At 37.3% G+C, this 20091-nt stretch overlaps 2 protein-coding genes across 3 annotated transcripts in view; one reads left to right on the top strand and one right to left on the bottom strand.

The window, feature by feature from the left end:
* Positions 1 to 20091, bottom strand: part of LOC106080795 (uncharacterized) — an 857102-nt gene that overhangs the window by 795929 nt on the left and 41082 nt on the right. The gene's annotated exons all lie outside the window — the stretch shown is intronic.
* Positions 16599 to 18410, top strand: LOC106087626 (sodium channel protein Nach). The gene is made up of 6 exons (XM_013252741.2): positions 16599 to 16741; positions 16811 to 17014; positions 17076 to 17815; positions 17905 to 18022; positions 18103 to 18212; positions 18283 to 18410. Exons 1-6 carry the CDS (start codon positions 16599 to 16601, stop codon positions 18408 to 18410), a joined length of 1443 nt encoding a protein of 480 aa, XP_013108195.2.

The raw sequence follows: 20091 nt of genomic DNA, 5'->3' as shown, positions 1-20091 counted from the left end.
TGGTAGATATAACCAATTATAAACCGATCTGAACCATATTAAGGTCGGACATTGTGAGGCTCAGAAAAACTCACTGTTTCAAATTTCCGCTAAATCTGGTAATAACTAAAGCTTTTATGGGCTTCAGTCCCCTTATCGGCAGATCGGTATATATGGCTGCTATATCTAAACATAATCCGATCTGAACCATATTTAGGTCGGATGTTGGGAGGCCTTAACCTACTCACTGTTTCAAATTTCAGGGAAATCGGTTAAAAAATAAAGCTTTTATGCCCTTCAGACACTTTATCGGGAGATCGGTCCATACGGCAGCTATATCTAAATATAGTCTGATTTAAAACATATTTACGTCGGATGTTGGGAGGCCTTAAACTACTCACTGTTTAAAATTTCAGGAAAATCGGTTAAAAAATAAAGCTTTTATGAGCTTCAGACCCTTTATCGGCAGATCGGTCTATATGGCAGCTGTATCTAAATATGGTCCGATCTGAACCAAATTTAGGGCGGATGTTGGGAGGCCTTAAACTACTCACTGTTAAAAATTTCAGGGAAATCGGTTAAAAAATAAAGCTTTTATGGGCTTCAGACCCTTTATCGGCAGATCGGTCTATATGGCAGCTATATCTAAATATGGTCCGATCTGTACCATATTTAGGTCGGATGTTGCGAGGCCTTGAACTACTCACTGTTTCAAATTTCAGCGAAATCGGATAAAAAATAAAGCTTTTATGGGCTTCAGTCCCCTTATCGGTAGATCGGTCTATATGGCAGCTATATCTAAATATGGTCCGATCTAAACCATATTTGAGTCGGATGTTGGGAGGCCTTAAACTACTCACTGTTTCAAATTTCAGCGAAATCGGATAAAAAATAAAGTTTTTTTTTGGCTTCAGACCACTTATCGGCAGATCGGTCTATATGGCAGCTATATCTAAATATGGACCGATCAAATCCATGTTTAGGACAGATATCGGAAGGCTTAAAATAACTTACTGTTTCAAATTTCAGGGAAATCGTTTAAAAAATAAAGCTTTTATGGGCTTCAGACCCTTTATCGGCAGATCGATCTATATGCCAGCTATATCTAAATATAGACTGATCTGTACCATGTTTTGATCGGATGCTGGGAGACTTAAAACTGCGCACTATTCCAAATTTCAGCGAAATCGGATAAAAAATAAAGTTTTTATGGCCTTCAGACTCTTTATCGGAAGATATGGCAACTATATATAAATATAGTCCGATGTAGACCATATTTGGGTCAGATGTCGGAAGACCTAAAACTAATCACTGTTTCAAATTTCAGCGAAATAGGATGAAAAATAAATCATTTATGGGCATTAGACCCTTTATCGGAAAATCGGTCTATATAGCAGCTATATCCAAATATGGTCTACGTTCAAGAACTTAGCCAGCGTGCATCAAAAAGACGTATCTGAGCCAAATTTAAGCTCAATATCCCATTTTTTGAACGCACTAGAGTGATTGCAACAGACGGACGGACAGACGGACAGACACACGGACATCGTTAAATCGTATTAGAATTTTACGACGAATTACTTTGTAGGGTCGAAAATTGATATTTCGATGTGTTGCAAACGGAATGACTAAATGAATATACTCCCTATCCTACGGTGCACAGTGGGCCAAATGGCAAAAAAATTGGAAATAAGTCTACAACTTTTTATCTGTTGATTTTAGCCATACAAAATGTTCTAGACATTTGTAGAGGAGGACATAGGCTTTCAGAAAAGTGCTGTTGTTGGTCCATATCTTTAATACAGGGTGAGCTACAGGGTGTCAAAGTTGACCACTTTTGACTTCTCCAAGCTTCTGGGGGCCATAACTTTTGATCTACTCAACCGATTTACATGATTTAGGACTCTAGAGAAAGAGCTTGACAAGATCTAAAAAACTTATGCATAAAGTACCATGCCATCGTGTACTGTTAAGGAGTTATGAATTGTTTAATTTTAAAATATGAAAATTTGGCCTTGGTTTTTTTCAGTGTTTTTTAAATAACTCCGTCAATTTTAAAGCTATAAACTTCATACTTCACACAAATTATGCCAGCATATGTGTGCATAAAATACAAAAGGAATCACGTGAATATCTTTGGCGGTTTAAAAATGGCATCGTTTTCAATATGAAAAATATTTTTTTTGTCAAAAAATTGCAAAATTTTTCAAAAAAGATACTCCCATTTCCTTTAAGTTTTCGCAAACTTTGGCCATCAAAGCATTATCATTTCTTTCCATTTTCACAAAGTCGAGGTATTAAGAAAAGTTTTAAGTGCTAATTTGGCTAATTTCGATATCAAACAACACCGTTATCTTAAGACCAAAATGGCCAATTTTTTTACTAAACTTCAAAAGTTTCTCACTGGAAAAAAAGTTCCACGGGGATTTTTTCGCTTTTTTTGAACTTAAATGAAAGCTTAAAATGTTCCCAACATTTTAAGGTATGTCTCGCCATATCCTAGCCATAAATGAGATCGTAGCGATCAAAATACTGAAAAAAGTCAATTTTCAAGTAGTGCTATATTCATTGCTAAAAAACAAGTATTACGTCACATTTTATTGCAAAGATGTTAAATAAACTTTTATTTGGTAACACTTCTTCTACAAAACACAAAAAGAATCATGGAAATATCTCTATTCTATTCCATTTTATGGAACCGGCAATAAAAAAGTCAATTTTTCAAAAAAGTCGAATTTCCCAAATTTTGTTTTTGTTGTCCTAATTGCACATGACACACTATAGCCATATTTACGCAACATACCTTATCGTAAAGGAAATTTTCATACCTTTCCAACGATGTATAAAACATTTCTCAACTCGGATTCTATCTACTCTAAAATTCATTTACACTTCATTAAACTCTATATAAAAATGTCTATTTGTGAAATGGAACCTTATATGGGGCCTACACTAAAACATTGATAGATTTGCCCAGGGTTTACAATACAAATGTGTTAGAATAAAAAAAGGTCTCCTGCCAAAGTTTAAAAAAATTGGAATAAAAATATGTGTTTTAGAGCGAAAACACTTCGCATCGGCGTGCGTTTGTATAGTACCTACATCTATTTTTAATGTAAGCTGATGATTTTTGAATAAAAAGTAACCTAGAAATATACCTGCATATATATATATATTTGTGTTAAGATTTGATGCAGACAAATGTTACCTGTTTCGCTATGTCGAATTCCCAGGAAATCCACCGTATCAATGAATGTGAAAAAACCTACCCATAAAAAATTCATTGTCATTTTTTTTAACCAAATTCGAGTCCAGGTAAATAATTATAGAAGAGTAAGTAAAAAGAGGCACTTTGGACCCCTTTTTACGATTGCGTCTGATACCTGAAATGGGTCATTAATTGTGAATATATTGCATAAATATTTGAACAAAATCCAAATTTTCTTCATTATATTTTGTAGAGGCGTAAAGGACATTTATAAGTTATGGAAGTCATACTGAAGTATTCCACTCTTTCGAAAATTGTATGGGACATCAAAAATGATTCCAAATCATACACGGAGTCATTTAAGGAACTTGTTTACACTTTGGACCACATATATGGAATAAGGCTAAATAAAGACGCTTTAGACAAACTTGAAAAATTCTACAAATCATTTGAGAGAAGGTTGCCAGAATGTTCATTCGCAAAAATCAAGTTTTTCAAAATGTATGAGAAGTGGCTGAAATCGGATCTACTTATTGAAATTAAACCGCTGATTCCCGGCCGGCCTAGCAAAGCATACGACGAAGTTACGGAGAAAACCAAAAAGAAAAAACAAGAGGAACTATTGGCGGCACATCCGCCAAATTTAATAAAAGATACGTTCAAAACAGCATTGTTAAAAACACAACCAAAAAATGTTGGACGAATTGTCGATGTTTTACCATTAGCATCTCCGAAAAGGGTAAAGAGAATGGTAGAAAGTATTCCAACTCCAAAATCGACTACAGAATTCACGGAGGAAGATGCACTGGCCCTGATTTTGAACCTAGGCCTCTCAAGAAACAAATACTCAACAATGAGGAAGGCTCTTCGTGAAAAAGGATGGGGTTGTTTACCCTCAAAACATAAATTGTACAACACCAGGACGAAAATGGTGCCATCAAATATATACGTGGACGAATTAAAAGCAAGAGTGAAACTTGCTGATCTTGTTGAAAATACAGCTGTTAGAATTATTTCTAATTTTACTGAAGAACAGTTGAACACATGTAATAATTCCGAAGTGGTTTTGATCAGCAAATGGGGTTGTGATGGATCATCTGGATTTTCCGAATATAAGCAACAAACAGAAATAGATACCAACTTCGCATCAATTTTCATGGCATCATTAGTACCATTGAGAATGAGATTGTACAAGGACCAATCTTCATCATCGAAAGAAAATGCATTTCAAGATATATGGATAAATAGAACACCTGGGTCAAAATATTTATGTCGCCCAATTCGGTTTGAGTATACAAAGGAAGACCGGAACACAACACGATCTTTGGTGAACGAAATAAAGGAAGAAATTGCTGCATTACCCATGATTGTTATAAACCAATTGGGAAGAAATATAAAAGTTTCGTTTCAACTACAACTCACTATGATCGATGGAAAGGTGGCAAACGCATTAACTGGCGTTATGTCCAATTGGAGATGCAATATTTGTGGCAAGAAGAATGGGCAATTCGAGGACAAGTCTGATGAAAATTTAGTAAACGAAAATGCGCTCAATTTCGGTATTTCGCCCCTGCACTGTAGAATTCGATTCATGGAGTATTGTTTGCATTTATCGTATGACCTTAAATATCGGACTAGCCCTGGAAACCGCGATGTCTCTGCTAGAAACAACCAAGATCTTCACAAAATGAGGCAGGAAGAGAAGAATCGAATCCAGTTGGAGTTTAAACAAAAGGGACTTATAATAGATAAACCTCTTTACGGATACGGAAGCACAAATGATGGCAACTCGGCAAGGCGGTTTTTTGAGGACCCCGTATCGACATCTAAAATAACCGGTCTTGATGAACACTTGCTAAGACGATTCAAAGTGATTTTGGCTGTAATCAATAGCAAAAAGATGATAAATTCAACCAAATTTGAAGCTTATAGTAATGACACAAAAAACATTTTATCTGATTTATATTCGTGGAAAGCTTTAACACCGACAGTACATAAAGTCTTACATCATGGCAAGGAAATTGTGGAATACAACATACTTCCGTTAGGAGAACTTACAGAAGAAGCTCAGGAATCCCGTAATAGAGATGTTAAACAGTTCCGGCTTTTCAATACCCGAAAGAGCACCAAATTTAACCAAAATTATGATTTACTTCAATATTTATTGTTATCGTCTGATCCGGTACTATACAGCATCAGAACTAAATGGCTACCAAAAATATGTGACGATATAGATAAGGACGATCCCGATGCCATTCAAATTAAAGAGCTTTTAAATTTTGATACCTTAGATTATTTGGTAGAGAATAAAATCAAATAATACAAAACTAAAATGCTTTTTTATTTTGGGAGTAGCTAATATACATATAAACGCACGCCGATGCGAAGTGTTTTCGCTCTAAAACACATATTTTTATTCCAATTTTTTTAAACTTTGGCAGGAGACCTTTTTTTATTCTAACACATTTGTATTGTAAACCCTGGGCAAATCTATCAATGTTTTAGTGTAGGCCCCATATAAGGTTCCATTTCACAAATAGACATTTTTATATAGAGTTTAATGAAGTGTAAATGAATTTTAGAGTAGATAGAATCCGAGTTGAGAAATGTTTTATACATCGTTGGAAAGGTATGAAAATTTCCTTTACGATAAGGTATGTTGCGTAAATATGGCTATAGTGTGTCATGTGCAATTAGGACAACAAAAACAAAATTTGGGAAATTCGACTTTTTTGAAAAATTGACTTTTTTATTGCCGGTTCCATAAAATGGAATAGAATAGAGATATTTCCATGATTCTTTTTGTGTTTTGTAGAAGAAGTGTTACCAAATAAAAGTTTATTTAACATCTTTGCAATAAAATGTGACGTAATACTTGTTTTTTAGCAATGAATATAGCACTACTTGAAAATTGACTTTTTTCAGTATTTTGATCGCTACGATCTCATTTATGGCTAGGATATGGCGAGACATACCTTAAAATGTTGGGAACATTTTAAGCTTTCATTTAAGTTCAAAAAAAGCGAAAAAATCCCCGTGGAACTTTTTTTCCAGTGAGAAACTTTTGAAGTTTAGTAAAAAAATTGGCCATTTTGGTCTTAAGATAACGGTGTTGTTTGATATCGAAATTAGCCAAATTAGCACTTAAAACTTTTCTTAATACCTCGACTTTGTGAAAATGGAAAGAAATGATAATGCTTTGACGGCCAAAGTTTGCGAAAACTTAAAGGAAATGGGAGTATCTTTTTTGAAAAATTTTGCAATTTTTTGACAAAAAAAATATTTTTCATATTGAAAACGATGCCATTTTTAAACCGCCAAAGATATTCACGTGATTCCTTTTGTATTTTATGCACACATATGCTGGCATAATTTGTGTGAAGTATGAAGTTTATAGCTTTAAAATTGACGGAGTTATTAAAAAAACACTGAAAAAAACCAAGGCCAAATTTTCATATTTTAAAATTAAACAATTCATAACTCCTTAACAGTACACGATGGCATGGTACTTTATGCATAAGTTTTTTAGATCTTGTCAAGCTCTTTCTCTAGAGTCCTAAATCATGTAAATCGGTTGAGTAGATCAAAAGTTATGGCCCCCAGAAGCTTGGAGAAGTCAAAAGTGGTCAACTTTCACACCCTGTAGCTCACCCTGTATTAAAGATATGGACCAACAACAGCACTTTTCTGAAAGCCTATGTCCTCCTCTACAAATGTCTAGAACATTTTGTATGGCTAAAATCAACAGATAAAAAGTTGTAGACTTATTTCCAATTTTTTTGCCATTTGGCCCACTGTGCGGTGGTGGGTATAAAAATTGAGATATTGAGGTGAAACAGATACTATTTTTTACTAAAAAAAGATGGGCTATATCGGACTATATTTTGATATAGTCTCCATTTATACCGATCTTGAGGTCTGAGGCCCATTAAAGTCACATGTCTAATCCGATTTTGCTTACATTTGGCACAGTGGGTTTTTAGGCCTCTCGAAATCCTTGTTCAATACGGTCTAGATCGGTCCAGATTTAGATATAGCTGCCATATAGACCGATTTATAGATTAAGGGTCTTGGTCCATAAAAGGCGTATTTATTGTTTGATTCGCCCTTATTTGGTATAGCGAGATGTGTTGGGTTCCTCGACAACCAGTTTCAATACGGACCAGATTGATTCAGATTTGGATAAAGCTGCCATATATTCCGATCTCTGGATTTATAGTTTTAGGCCCATAAAAGGTGAATTTTCTAACCGATTTTGTTGAAATTGGGCACAATGAGTTGCGTTAGGCTCCTTGACACTCATACAGAGTATAGCTAAGAAGCGTATATTTTTTGTATATAACCGACATATAGACCGATCGCTCAAGTTAGGTTCTTGGGCCCATAACAGGCGTATTTATTGTTTGACTTCTCTGAAATTTGGTACATCGAGTTTTGTTAGGCTCCCCGACACATCTGTTCAATACAGCCCAAATCGGTTCAGATTTAGATGTAGCTGCCATATTCGCCATTTATTTTTTTATATAACCGACATATAGACAGATCGCTCAATTTAGCGTCTTGGGTCCATAACAGGCGTATTTATTGTTTGACTTCTCTAAAATTTGGTACATCGAGTTTTGTTAGGCTCCCCGACACATCTATTCAATACAGCCCAAATCGGTCCAGATTTAGATGTAGCTGCCATATTCGACATTTTTTGTTCAACCTAGTTCAGATCGGTCAACATTTTGATATAGCTCTTGAATACATATACCGACCTCCCGATTTAAGCTACATTTTTTAACCGATGAATTAGGTACAATGAGTTGTGTTAACCCTTACATAGCATTCCTGAATATGGTGGAGATCGAAATTTCCTGGCATAGGTTCATAAATGATGCATTTTTCACCGTGTTATTACGAAAGGTGGTTAATATATTTATCCGAGGTGATGAATATCCAAAGTTCGGCCCTGCCAAACTAAACGCCCTTTTACTTGTGTTCGATTATTCCACTTTGCGTCTTAAAGCATTCCGTAATAGCTCGGATCCTCGCCTCCAAGAACATGCTATGATCAAGAAGTCAATAGAATTGCATGATTTCTGGATCTGTGATAAGGGACACCTCAGCACATTCTCTTGCACCGCAACGTGATAACAGTGTTTCTTTTTATACCCTCCACCATAAGATGGGGGGTATACTAATTTTGTCATTCAGATTGTAACTACTCGAAATATTCGTCTGAGACCCCATAAAGTATATATATTATATATGAAATTTTATGTCGATCTAGCCATGTCCGTCCGTCCGTCTGTCTGTCGAAAGCACGCTAACTTCCGAAGGAGTAAAGCTAGCCGCTTGAAATTTTGCACAAATACTTCTTATTAGTGTAGGTCGGTTGGTATTGTAAATGGGCCATATCGGTCTATGTTTTGATATAGCTGCCATATAAACCGATCTTGGGTCTTGACTTCTTGAGCCTCTAGAGTGCGCAATTCTTATCCGATTGGAATGAAATTTTGCACGACGTGTTTTGTTATGATATCCAATAACTTTGCCAAGTATGGTTCAAATCGGTTTATAACCTGATATAACTGCCATATAAACTGATCTTGGGTCTTGACTTCTTGGGCCTCTAGAGTGCGCAATTCTTATCCGATTAGGATGAAATTTTGCACGACGTGTTTTGTTATGATATCCAACAACTATGCCAAGTATGGTTCAAATCGGTTCATAACCTGATATAGCTGTCATATAAACCGATCTGGGGTCTTGACTTCTTGAGCCTCTGGAGCGCGAAATTCTTATCCGATTGGAATGAAATTTTGCACGACGTGTTTTCTTATGATATCCAATAACTGTGCCAAGTATGGTTCAAATCGGTTAATAACCTGATATAGCTGCCATATAAACCGATCTGGGATCTTGACTTCTTGAGCCTCTAGAGGTCGCAATTATTATCCGATTTGCCTGAATTTTGTACTACGGATCCTCTCATGACCAGCAACATAGGTGCTTATCATGATCTGAATCGGTCTATAGCCCGATACAGCTCCCATATAAATCGATCTCGCTATTTTACTTCTTGAGCCCCCAAAGGGCGCAATTCTTATTCAAATTGGCTGACATTTTACACAGGTCTCCAACATGTAATAATATAATAATAGCAGAGCAAATCTTTTCTTATATGCTTTTTTGCCTAAGAAGAGATGCCGGGAGAAGAACTCGGAAAATGCGATCCATGGTGGAGGGTATGTAAGATTCGGCCCGGCCGAACTTAGCACGCTTTTACTTGTTTTCCATCATGTGGCATTAGCGTTTTGCCTCTTCCACTCCATTTCTGCTTACGTGATATTCGATATTTTTCTATCTGATCAGAAACTTTTGCAGTTCCACTCCTTACTCCATAGTGATTTCAAATTCCTCTTCCTCTCTCTCTCTTTTCTATAAACCTGTCACCCATTCTCTTAAATTTTTTATCCATAATGCTGCCTTATACTTTTTCCGCATTCTTATGGATCTGACATTGTAAATCGTCTCGAGCACCTGTATTCATAGCTCCAATTATATCAAGAAAATAAATTTGTTAATCACATTGCATCCTTCTATCCATACGGTTTCACTACACTATTGGGGACACTGCATAATCCAGGCATTAAGAATCTATTTCGAGCTTTTTTGTATAATTCCCAACATCTATGAACTTTTTCAGCACTCTATTAAATGCAATTATTCCAGTTCTAATAAAGGGTGATTTTTTTGAGGTTAGGATTTTCATGCATTAGTATTTGACAGATCACGTGGGATTTCAGACATGGTGTCAAAGAGAAAGATGCTCAGTATGCTTTGACATTTCATCATGAATAGACTTACTAACGAGCAACGCTTGCAAATCATTGAATTTTATTACCAAAATCAGTGTTCGGTTCGAAATGTGTTCAAATTTTGACAAATTTTGTTCAGCGATGAGGCTCATTTCTGGTTGAATGGCTACGTAAATAAGCAAAATTGCCGCATTTGGAGTGAAGAGCAACCAGAAGCCGTTCAAGAACTGCCCGTGCATCCCGAAAAATGCACTGTTTGGTGTGGTTTGTACGCTGGTGGAATCATTGGACCGTATTTTTTCAAAGATGCTGTTGGACGCAACGTTACGGTGAATGAACACATTTCGAACCGAACACTGATTTTGGTAATAAAATTCAATGATTTGCAAGCGTTGCTCGTTAGTAAGTCTATTCATGATGAAATGTCAAAGCATACTGAGCATCTTTCTCTTTGACACCATGTCTGAAATCCCACGTGATCTGTCAAATACTAATGCATGAAAATCCTAACCTCAAAAAAATCACCCTTTACATCCTATATTGAAATCGTTCTATCTGGAAAACCTGGCTCCTCGTATTGGCCTATCTTTATCTTCTCAGCAAACAGGACGATATCGGTAATTTCAGAGATGACGTTGAGAATCCTGTAATTTATTTCAGTCATATACCATACGCTAGACCCCCTCATCTTCCCCATATAGAACATTTGGATTCCTTCCCCCAACTAATTTAGGCCCCTATTTTAGTCCTTATTGTTCATATTGCCTTAATCATTTTTTCAACGTTCCAACCTACTGTCTACCTGTAAAAGGATTTTTGATAAGTTTTTCAAGTAATGGGTTTTCAGTTAAACTGTTGTTACCTTTTCTCTTTGCTAATCTAAGAGCACACACACACACACTCACATAAATATTCACACGAAATTGCCCACTTTGAGACCGTATACGTATGTGTATGCTGTGCTTCTGTGTACATGTGTAGTTACGTTATGATTGTTTACCCTCGGTCTATTTTTACCATACCTTTTTCAAGGTCCACAAGGTCCCTTCACCCCTTAATAATCACATACGAGTATTACGAGTTAGCTTGTTACCCTTTGAGTGTGTGTGTGAGAATATGGAGGGGATTGTGAGAAAATGGCTTCGTACGTCTTATTTTAATTTATATGTATTTGAACACACAAAAACAAAACGAACAACGAAGTATCTGCAGTGCTTCAGAAAAAAGGGTACAATGTTCAGATTGCGCCATAAACGGATTTAATTTATTGGGCAGGTCTCAGCTCAAGTATAATTTAGAGGGGGGACTGGCAATTTGAACACTTACATTTTTAATTATATTTGAGTTTAGTTTAAGCGTTTACCTAGCTTGAGTGGGTATTGGTGCATATTTTAGCACGACAAAAATAAACAATAAAAGAGGGTAAATTAATTGCAGCTTTTTTGCAAAATATTTGACACATTGTGGTTGTAATTTTAGAATGGTCTATTGTATCAAATATAAAGAATTTGATGCTCAAAAACATTACAGACAAATCTATGGACTTAGGTAAGAAGTAAGTTTCAGATGAGATTCATATTCATTAATAAAGTATTACCGAAACAAATTTCTTAAACGGATAATGGATGCACTATCCACTTGTCCCAATGGAAAGACCTCTCTTATATCAATTTGACAAAGGTGCTGATGAACATACATGGCGTATCAGCAATCATGATCCACTAACCAGTCAAAGTTTTTCATACCCACTACCAAAGGATGGGGGTATATTCATTTTTTTTGTCATTACGTTTGCAACACATCGAAATATCCACTTCCGACCCTATAAAGTATATATATTCCTGATCAGCGAAAAATTCTAAGACGATCTAGCCATGTCCGTCCGTCTGTTTGTTGAAATCACGCTACCGATAGAGAGATATTGAGCCGAAACTTTGCACAGATTCTTTTTTTTTCATAAGCAGGATTAGTTTGAAGATGGACTATATCGGCCTATATCTTAATATAGCTCCATATAGACCGATCCGCCGATTTAGGCTTTAGGGCCCATAAAAGACACATTATTATCCGATTTGCTGAAATTTGGGTCAGTGAGTTGTGTTAGGACCTCCGATATCCTTCTTCAATTTGACACAGATCGGTCCAGATTTGGATATAGCTGTCATATAGACCGATCCGCCGATTAACGGATTGAAGAGAGTGAAATAAGGCGCAGCTAGTTGTTAATAAAAACAAAGTAGGTTAGGTTGAAACGAGGGTGCAGGTATTAATCCGCCCCATGCCCCTATGGACATACACCTAAGACCGCAAATGGCTTGTTGTGCACTCTAAAAACTAAAATGTAACCTCGCAAAAAAATATCAAGTTAGGAATTCTGTGCTAATTATGAAAAAATTAATTGTTTTCCATACCACTCCTCTAAGTTGGTTCAACTCTAGTATTGTGTCCCCACCTTAGTATTGTTGTCTGTGAGCCGCGAAAGCCGGGCAATGACATGGGAAATGCTCGAACGTCTCATCATCTTTCCCACATGCCCTAGACATGATATAACTTGACGCATCGATTTTACATCAGTGAGCTCATAGTCCTTTGTGTCCCGTTATGACGCCAAAAACTTTACCGACCTCCTTCTTACTTCCTTGCAGAAATAGCCTCGTCCTCTCAAGATCCGGATTACCCCATAGGATTTTTATCGTCCCACTAACTGTTTCACTGTTCCACAGTGTTACATGGGCGTTTGTCGGCCACGCCCTTAAATCGGACTGCGTTGACCAGAAAGGCTTCGGGTTTAAGAAGTCCTGCCTTTCATACCCCCTTACTCTGTTATAGGCCGGCATCCAAACGATGCAGATTGCGTCATCCTCATAGAAGGCGTAAATCTTCTTATTACACTGCGAGACTCTTCGTGACCTTACCGTCCTGGTTGTTATTGCCCTTATGGCCATTTTACTATCCATAAAGTTATTGACACTCAACATCCTCGCATAAGTACCACAACACCTCACGCATGCCATGATCGCCCGGATCACCGCCTGAAAACAGATCTCAGTTCCTGGGTTCTCAAAGTACACCCCCAGGCCCACCCTGTCCTCTAGCTGTAACAAGATTTCTCAGATGGCATTACTAGGGTTCCGTCAGTCTAAGACTGTGCCGCCGTATGTAAACCGATTTTTATAACCTCCACCATAGAATGGGGGTATACTAATTTCGTCATTCTGATTGCAACACCTCGAAATATGCGTCTGAGACCCCATAAGGTATATATATTCTTGATCGTCATGTTATTTCAAGTCGATCTAGCCATGTCCGTCCGTCAGTCTGTCTGTCGAAAGGATGCTGTACGCCGGTTGGGAGTGTAAATGGACTAAATCGGTCCATGTTTTGATATAGCTGCCATATAAACCGATCTTGGGCCTTGATTTCTTGAGCCTCTAGAGGGCGCAACTCTCGTCGGATTTGACTGAAATTTTAAACGTGGAGTTTTGGTATCACTTTCAACAACTGCTTTAAGTATGATTCCAATCGGTTCATAATCTGGTATAGCTATCATATATACCGATTTTGGATCTTGACTTCTTGAGCCTCTAGGGGGCGTAATTCTTATCCGATTAGGCTGAACGACGAATGCGATCCATGGTAGAGGGTATATAAAATTCTGCCCGGCCGAACTTAGCACGCTCTTGCTTGTTATGATCTATATCTCATTTTATTCATAGGCTATGTGGCTTTTCACGAAAGTTTTAAAACTTGACACATTTTCCAATTGTGGAATTGTATGACTAAATAAAAATTTAAGTTTATTCACAAAAATATAATTTCAAGGAGATTTGTTTGTGACCTTTTTATATACACCGCACCGTAGGATAGGGGGTATATTCATTTTACTTAGTCCTTGCGTTTGCAACACATCGAAATATCAATTTACGACCCTACAAAGTATATATATTTCGGATCATCGTAAAATCGAAAGACGATTTAAGGATGTCCGTGTGTCTGTTCGCCTATCCGTCTGTCCGTCCATCTGTTGTAATCATATTGAGATGAAATTTGGCACAGTTATGTCCTTTTGATGCACGCTTGTTAAGTTTTTGAACGGGTCAAATCGGACCATATTTGGATATAGCTGCTATATAGACCGATTCTCCGATAAAGAGTCTAATGCCCATAAAAACTTTTTTTTAGGTTATTTTAAGCCTCCCAATATCTGACCTAAATATGGAATAGATCGGTCCATATTTAGATATAGCTGCCATATAGACCGATCTTCCGATAAAGTGTCTGAAGGCTATAAAAGCTTTATTTATTACCCGATTTTGCTGAAATTTGCAACAGTGGGTTATTTTAAGTCTCCCGATTTCGCTGAAATTTGCAACAGTGGGTTATTTTAAGTCTCCCGACATCTGATGTGAACATGGAACCGATCGATCCATATTGAGATATAGCTGCCATATAGACCGATCTCCCGATAGAGCGTCTGAAGGTCATAAAAGTCTTATTTTTTATCCGATTTCACTGAAATTTGGAATAGTGCGCAGGTTTAAGCCTCCCACCATCCGACCCAAACATGGTACAGATCGGATTATATTTAGATATAGCCGCCATATAGACCGATCTCCCGATAAAGGGTCTGAAGGCCATAAAGCTTTATTTTTTATCCGATTTCGCTGAAGCTTGGAATAGAGCGCAGTTTTAAGCCTCGCGACATCTGACCCATATATGGTTGAGATCGGATTATATTTAGATATAGCTGTCATATGGACCGATCTGCCGATAAGGGGTCTGAAGACCATAAAAGCTTTATTTTGTATCCGATTTCGCTGAAATTTGAAATAGTGCGCAGTTTTAAGCCTCCCAACATCCGACCCACATATGGTATAGATCGGACTATATTTAGATATAGCTGCCATATAGACCGATCTGTTGATAAAGGTTCAGAAGCCTATAAAAGCTTTATTTTGTAACCGATGTCGCTAAAATTTATAACAGTGGGCTATTTTAAGCCTCCCGACATCTAAGCTAACTATAAATTAGATCAGTCCATATTTAGATATAGCTGCCATATAGACCGATCTCCCAATAAAGGGTCTGAAGGCTATACAAGTTTTATTTTTTAATCCGATTTCACTGAAATTGCGAATAGTGCGCAGTTTTAAGCCTCCCAACATCCGACCCAAATATGGTTCAGATCGGACTATATTTAGATATAGCTGCCATATAGAACGATCTGCCAATAAGGCGACTGAAGTCCATAAAAGCTTTATTTTTTAACCGTTTTCGCTGAAATTTGAAACAGTGAGTTGTTTTTAGCTTTCTGACACTCAACCTAAATATGGTTCTGATCGGACTATATTTAGATATAGCTGCCATATAGACCGATCTGGCCATAAGGGGATTGAAGCCCATGAAAGCTTTATTTATTACCCGATTTCGCTGAAATTTGAAAGAGTGAGTTTTTCTGAGCCTCACGATATCCGACCTTCATATGGTTCAGATCGGTTTATAATTTAATATATCTGCCAAAAAGACCTATATATTGTTTTATAAAATTGAATTGTGGCATATATTGGGTTGCCCAAAAAGTAATTGCGGATTTTTTAAAAGAAAGTAAATGCATTTTTAATAAAACTTAGAAGAAACTTTAATCATATACTTTTTTTACATTTTTTTTCTAAAGCAAGCTAAAAGTAACAGCTGATAACTGACAGAAGAAAGAATGCAATTACAGAGTCACAAGCTGTGAAAAAATTTGTCAACGCCGACTGTATGAAAAATCCGCAATTACTTTTTGGGCAACCCAATATATTAGACCACTCAATGTCCGTGCCGAATTTGGGTGCTTAAGTTACCCAATTTTCACTGGATTGTGACGAAATGGGGTTTACATATATACCCGAGGTGGTGGGTATCCAAAGTTCGACCCGGCCGAACTTAATGCGTTTTTACTTGTTTAGTATTTTAATGGAACAAACATTATTTTACTCATAAATAGGCAAAAGTTCATACATTCGAGCAGTGGGATATAATTTTGAAGAAAAATGTCATCACCCTGATGTACATATATTAGATGTGGTGGTACCCAAAGTTCGGCCCGGCTGCATAAAATGCATTTTCACTTGTTACTTTTTCTACACCCCACTTATTATTTGCCCAATTTTCTAAAATCCTTGAGTGTAGCTTCACTTTTAAAGTCTACCTCCAACTTGGCCCACCTATCACTTCACTCACATTCGACATTTAATTTAATAATCATCATTTGGCAAACTAATAGGAAAATTAATTATCACAACTTTTGTCCATAAAATTGACAGAGAACATCTCATCATTATCGTAAAGACTAATGCTAATGACAAAAGTACTTCAATGATGGATGTTAATTGTTGAGCATAGGCAAGGCATAGAACGACTACTAAACACAACATGACGGCAATTATTAATATTCAGAAATGTTGCTATAATTATATTAAATAGTACTACAAAGGGATTTAGCTATTAATTAATGCCTTTTGCTGTTCAATCATAAAGTATTTTAGGGCAAACCGTTGAAGAGCGACGCATCACTCGGTCATTGGCAGGCGTGAGAAGAACATCATTCAAACGAAGTGACTATGCAGAGTTATAGTAAAAAATTTCAAATTTGGTGGAAACGTTTTCGTTTGGCTTTGGGCGATACATTTCAGGAATATGCCAAAAGGACCAAAGTAAGCGGTATCTGGTTGTTGAGACCCACCAGGACAACGGGTGTATCTAGGTAAAGCCAAAAGTGAAAGAATAGAATTTTAAATGACTTTGAACTGACAATGACAGTTCTTGATTACAGATTTGTTTGGTCTTCTCTGCTCATAAGCCTCTTCATTCTGGCTGTTTACCTTTCCCTACAACTATGGATAAAATTCTATTCCTATCCCATACTGAATACTATAGCCGAGGATATTGCCATTACGGATGTTCCCTTTCCGGGTATAACAGTATGCAGTCCACAGATTATCAATGAAGATCGTGTGGAGAAACTAATGGATCGACTGTAAGTTTAAAAAGAAGTTAAATGCTCAAAATTTTTTATTGAGCAACATTTTTTCTTTTAGATATATCCCCCCCTCTTATGATCGAAGCCAAGTGGCTGAAGGTTTTTCCTACTTGAACGCCTTCACCGATCAAACATGGTCTCCTTCCAACACCTCCATGTACGATTTAACCCATGAGATATTGCGCCTGAACAACATGACCATGTATAAGACAGCAATGGAGGTGGGAGCGGGTTGCAGCGATTTTGTGAAGCGCTGCTTTTGGGGAAATGTTGAATTTCCATGTCGCCAAAAGCATGAATATCTCTCCTTTTCCCCAACAACCTCTTTTATGGGATCCTGTTGCTCTTTCAATTATCATCCGCAAAATCTATCCTATGTTCCATTTTCGGCAAACACCTTTGGTGTCGATGGAGGTTTGAGTTTTATAGGTTTTGAAGGATCCCCCGAAAATATTTCAACTGGTCTCATAGTCTTTGTGCATCATCCCATAGATTTCGCCACAGAGGCAGCCTCCTCTGTAACCATTACCACAAATGCAGAGAGCTTCATTGAAGTATTTCCCACGATGCAGGCATCTTCAGCCGATGTCTTGGAATTGCCTCCGAAAAAACGTGATTGTCTCACCTCGGAAGATGTTTCACAGGCTGTGTATCGTCAGGCGGCTTGTTTACTAGAGTGTGAAAGTCGTATCATTATGCAAAAGTGTAAATGCGTTCCTTATCATTTGCCCAATTTTTCCGATACACCTATGAGAGAATGTCAACTGAATGATTCGCTAAACTATTCAAAGGATTTTGGTGAGTTTAGAAGATTACAGTCAAATATTTCCCCTGCATTCTTTGAAGGAAAAATATTTTTAATCCCCCCCCCCCCCCCTCCTTTCCAGATAAATTCAAAAGTGTACGCTGCGAAGACTGTTTGCCAAATTGTCATGATGTTACCTATTCTACATTGGCCTATAAAACGGACATTTTACTGCACAACTATTCAGTGAACCATTTTTAGTAAGCCCCACAGATGATTACGAAACGAAATAATTTATTTAATTGCCACTTTGTTGTTCCTTTTATTGGACTTTGTGCAGCGCCAATTTAAATTATTCCGAGGACATGTTTATTGCTCACATATTTCTGACCCGACAAGTTGTCCCTTCAATACACAAAGTTACGGTTATGTCTTGGGTCGGATTGTTGTGTAAGTTCTAATGATGGTTAAATATTGCCCATGAGCTGCCATTTCGTAAAGGCCTTGTTTTCTATTTCAGCTGATTTGGGTGGAGTTTTCAATCTGTGCCTTGGTCTAAGCATGGTTTCGGTGGTCGAATTTGTCTACTATTTCACCTATCGTCTAAAGTTGAATTATAAAATGCGTAGTGTTTTGATGCAGTCATAGGGAAAGGTTTTGTTTTGGTTCAACCAAAAATTGATTTGGACAAAAAAAAAATAAAAATAAAAAAAAAATGCAATTTGTATATTAAAGTTCTAAAATATATGTTCTGAAAATAAAATAACTCTTCAAAACCTTCTAAAGACAGTCGGAATGAAACTAGTCAAAGCGTGCTAAGCTTACCGGGGCCGAATGTTGTATACCTTCACCGTGGATAGCATTTGTCGAGTTTTTTGCCCGGTATCTCTTTTTAGGCAAATAAAGGATAATGGATTGAAATTTGTATGCTATTGTCAAATTATGGTCCGATTCCGATCTGTATTGCAGAATTGGAGGCCGCAGTAAAAGTCATTGGGTAAAATTTCAGCCAATTCGGATAAGAATTGTGACTTTTAGGGGCTGAAGGTGCAAAATTGGAGGATCAGTTTATATAGGAGCTGTATCAGGCTAAAGAACGATTCAGATCATATTTGACACGTATGTTGGTAGCCGTTGTACAAAATTTCAGCCAAATCGGATGACAATTGCGCCCTCTATAGGCTTAAATTTCAGCCAATTCGGATAAGAATTGCGCCCTTCATGGGCTGAAGATGTAAAATCGGGAGATCAGTTTATATGAGAGCTGTATCAGCTCTCTCTCTCTCTCTGTCTCTCGAAGAAGTAAAATTGGGAGATCGGTTTATATAGGAGCTGTATCAGCCTATAGACCGATTCCGACCATATTTGACACGTATTTTGTAGTTAATGGAAGAAACCGTTGTACAAAATGTCAGCCAAATCGGATGACAGCGCCCTCTATAGGCTTACATTTCAGCCAATGCAGATAAGAATTGCGCCCCTCATGGGCTGAAGAAGTAAAATCGGGAGATCAGTAGTTTATATGAGAGCTGTATCAGGCTACAGACCGATGCAGACCATATTTGACACGTATGTTGAAATTAATTAAAGAAGTCGTCGATCAAAATTTCAGCCAAATCGGATAAGAATTGCGCCCTCTAGAGGCTTAAGAAGTGTAATCGGGAGATCGGTTCAAGTTATGAACCGTTTTGAACCGTACTTGGCATAAAGACAAAACACAACACTTTACGCAAAATTTCAGCCAAATCATTCAGCCCTCTAGAGAGTCAGGAAGTCAAGATCAAAGATCAGTTTATAGGGCAGTTATATCAGGTTATAGACTGAATCGAAAAATCCTTAGCACAGCATTTGGGAGTCATAACAAAACATCACATGCAAAATTTTAGCCAAATCAGATAGTAAGTACGCCCTCTACTCGCTCAGGAAGTTAAAACCCAAGATCGGTTTATATGGCAGCTATATCAAAACATGGACCGATATGGCCTATTTACAATCCGAACCGACCCGCACTTGAAGGAAGTAGTTTTGCAAAATTTCAAGCGCCTTGCTTTAGTCGTAAGACTAGACTGATTTAGACAAATAGATGAACGGACGGACGGATGGATGGACAAGGCAAGACCGACTTTACACCTCATGACGATCAAGGAAAAATATATACTTTAGGGGGTTTCACACGAAGATTTCGAGGTTCTACAAGCGGAACGGATGGTGTAACATGCCAAAAGGATATGCACACATTGAAACGTTACCCTTTGGTAAACGTAGATTGCTGGGTAACAGTTTTTTTGGCATTATGTGTGATGCTGATGCTGGAAGTTCTTTTTGAGTT

This window comes from Stomoxys calcitrans, chromosome 2 (assembly GCF_963082655.1).
Source record: "Stomoxys calcitrans chromosome 2, idStoCalc2.1, whole genome shotgun sequence".
NCBI lineage: Eukaryota > Metazoa > Arthropoda > Insecta > Diptera > Muscidae > Stomoxys > Stomoxys calcitrans.
The sequence above is the reverse complement of the archived record's forward strand: the minus strand, read 5'-3'. Positions and strand labels throughout refer to the sequence as shown.

What these genes read in the sequence shown, in the direction of transcription:
- LOC106087626 (XM_013252741.2), top strand. Translation starts at nt 16,599, where the DNA reads ATGCAGAGTTATAGTAAAAAATTTCAAATTTGGTGGAAACGTTTTCGT. An exon ending in AGGACAACGGGTGTATCTAG is followed by an intron (nt 16,742 to 16,810) that starts GTAAAGCCAAAA and finishes TCTTGATTACAG; the next exon opens with ATTTGTTTGGTCTTCTCTGC. An exon ending in GTCTTGGGTCGGATTGTTGT is followed by an intron (nt 18,213 to 18,282) that starts GTAAGTTCTAAT and finishes TTTCTATTTCAG; the next exon opens with CTGATTTGGGTGGAGTTTTC.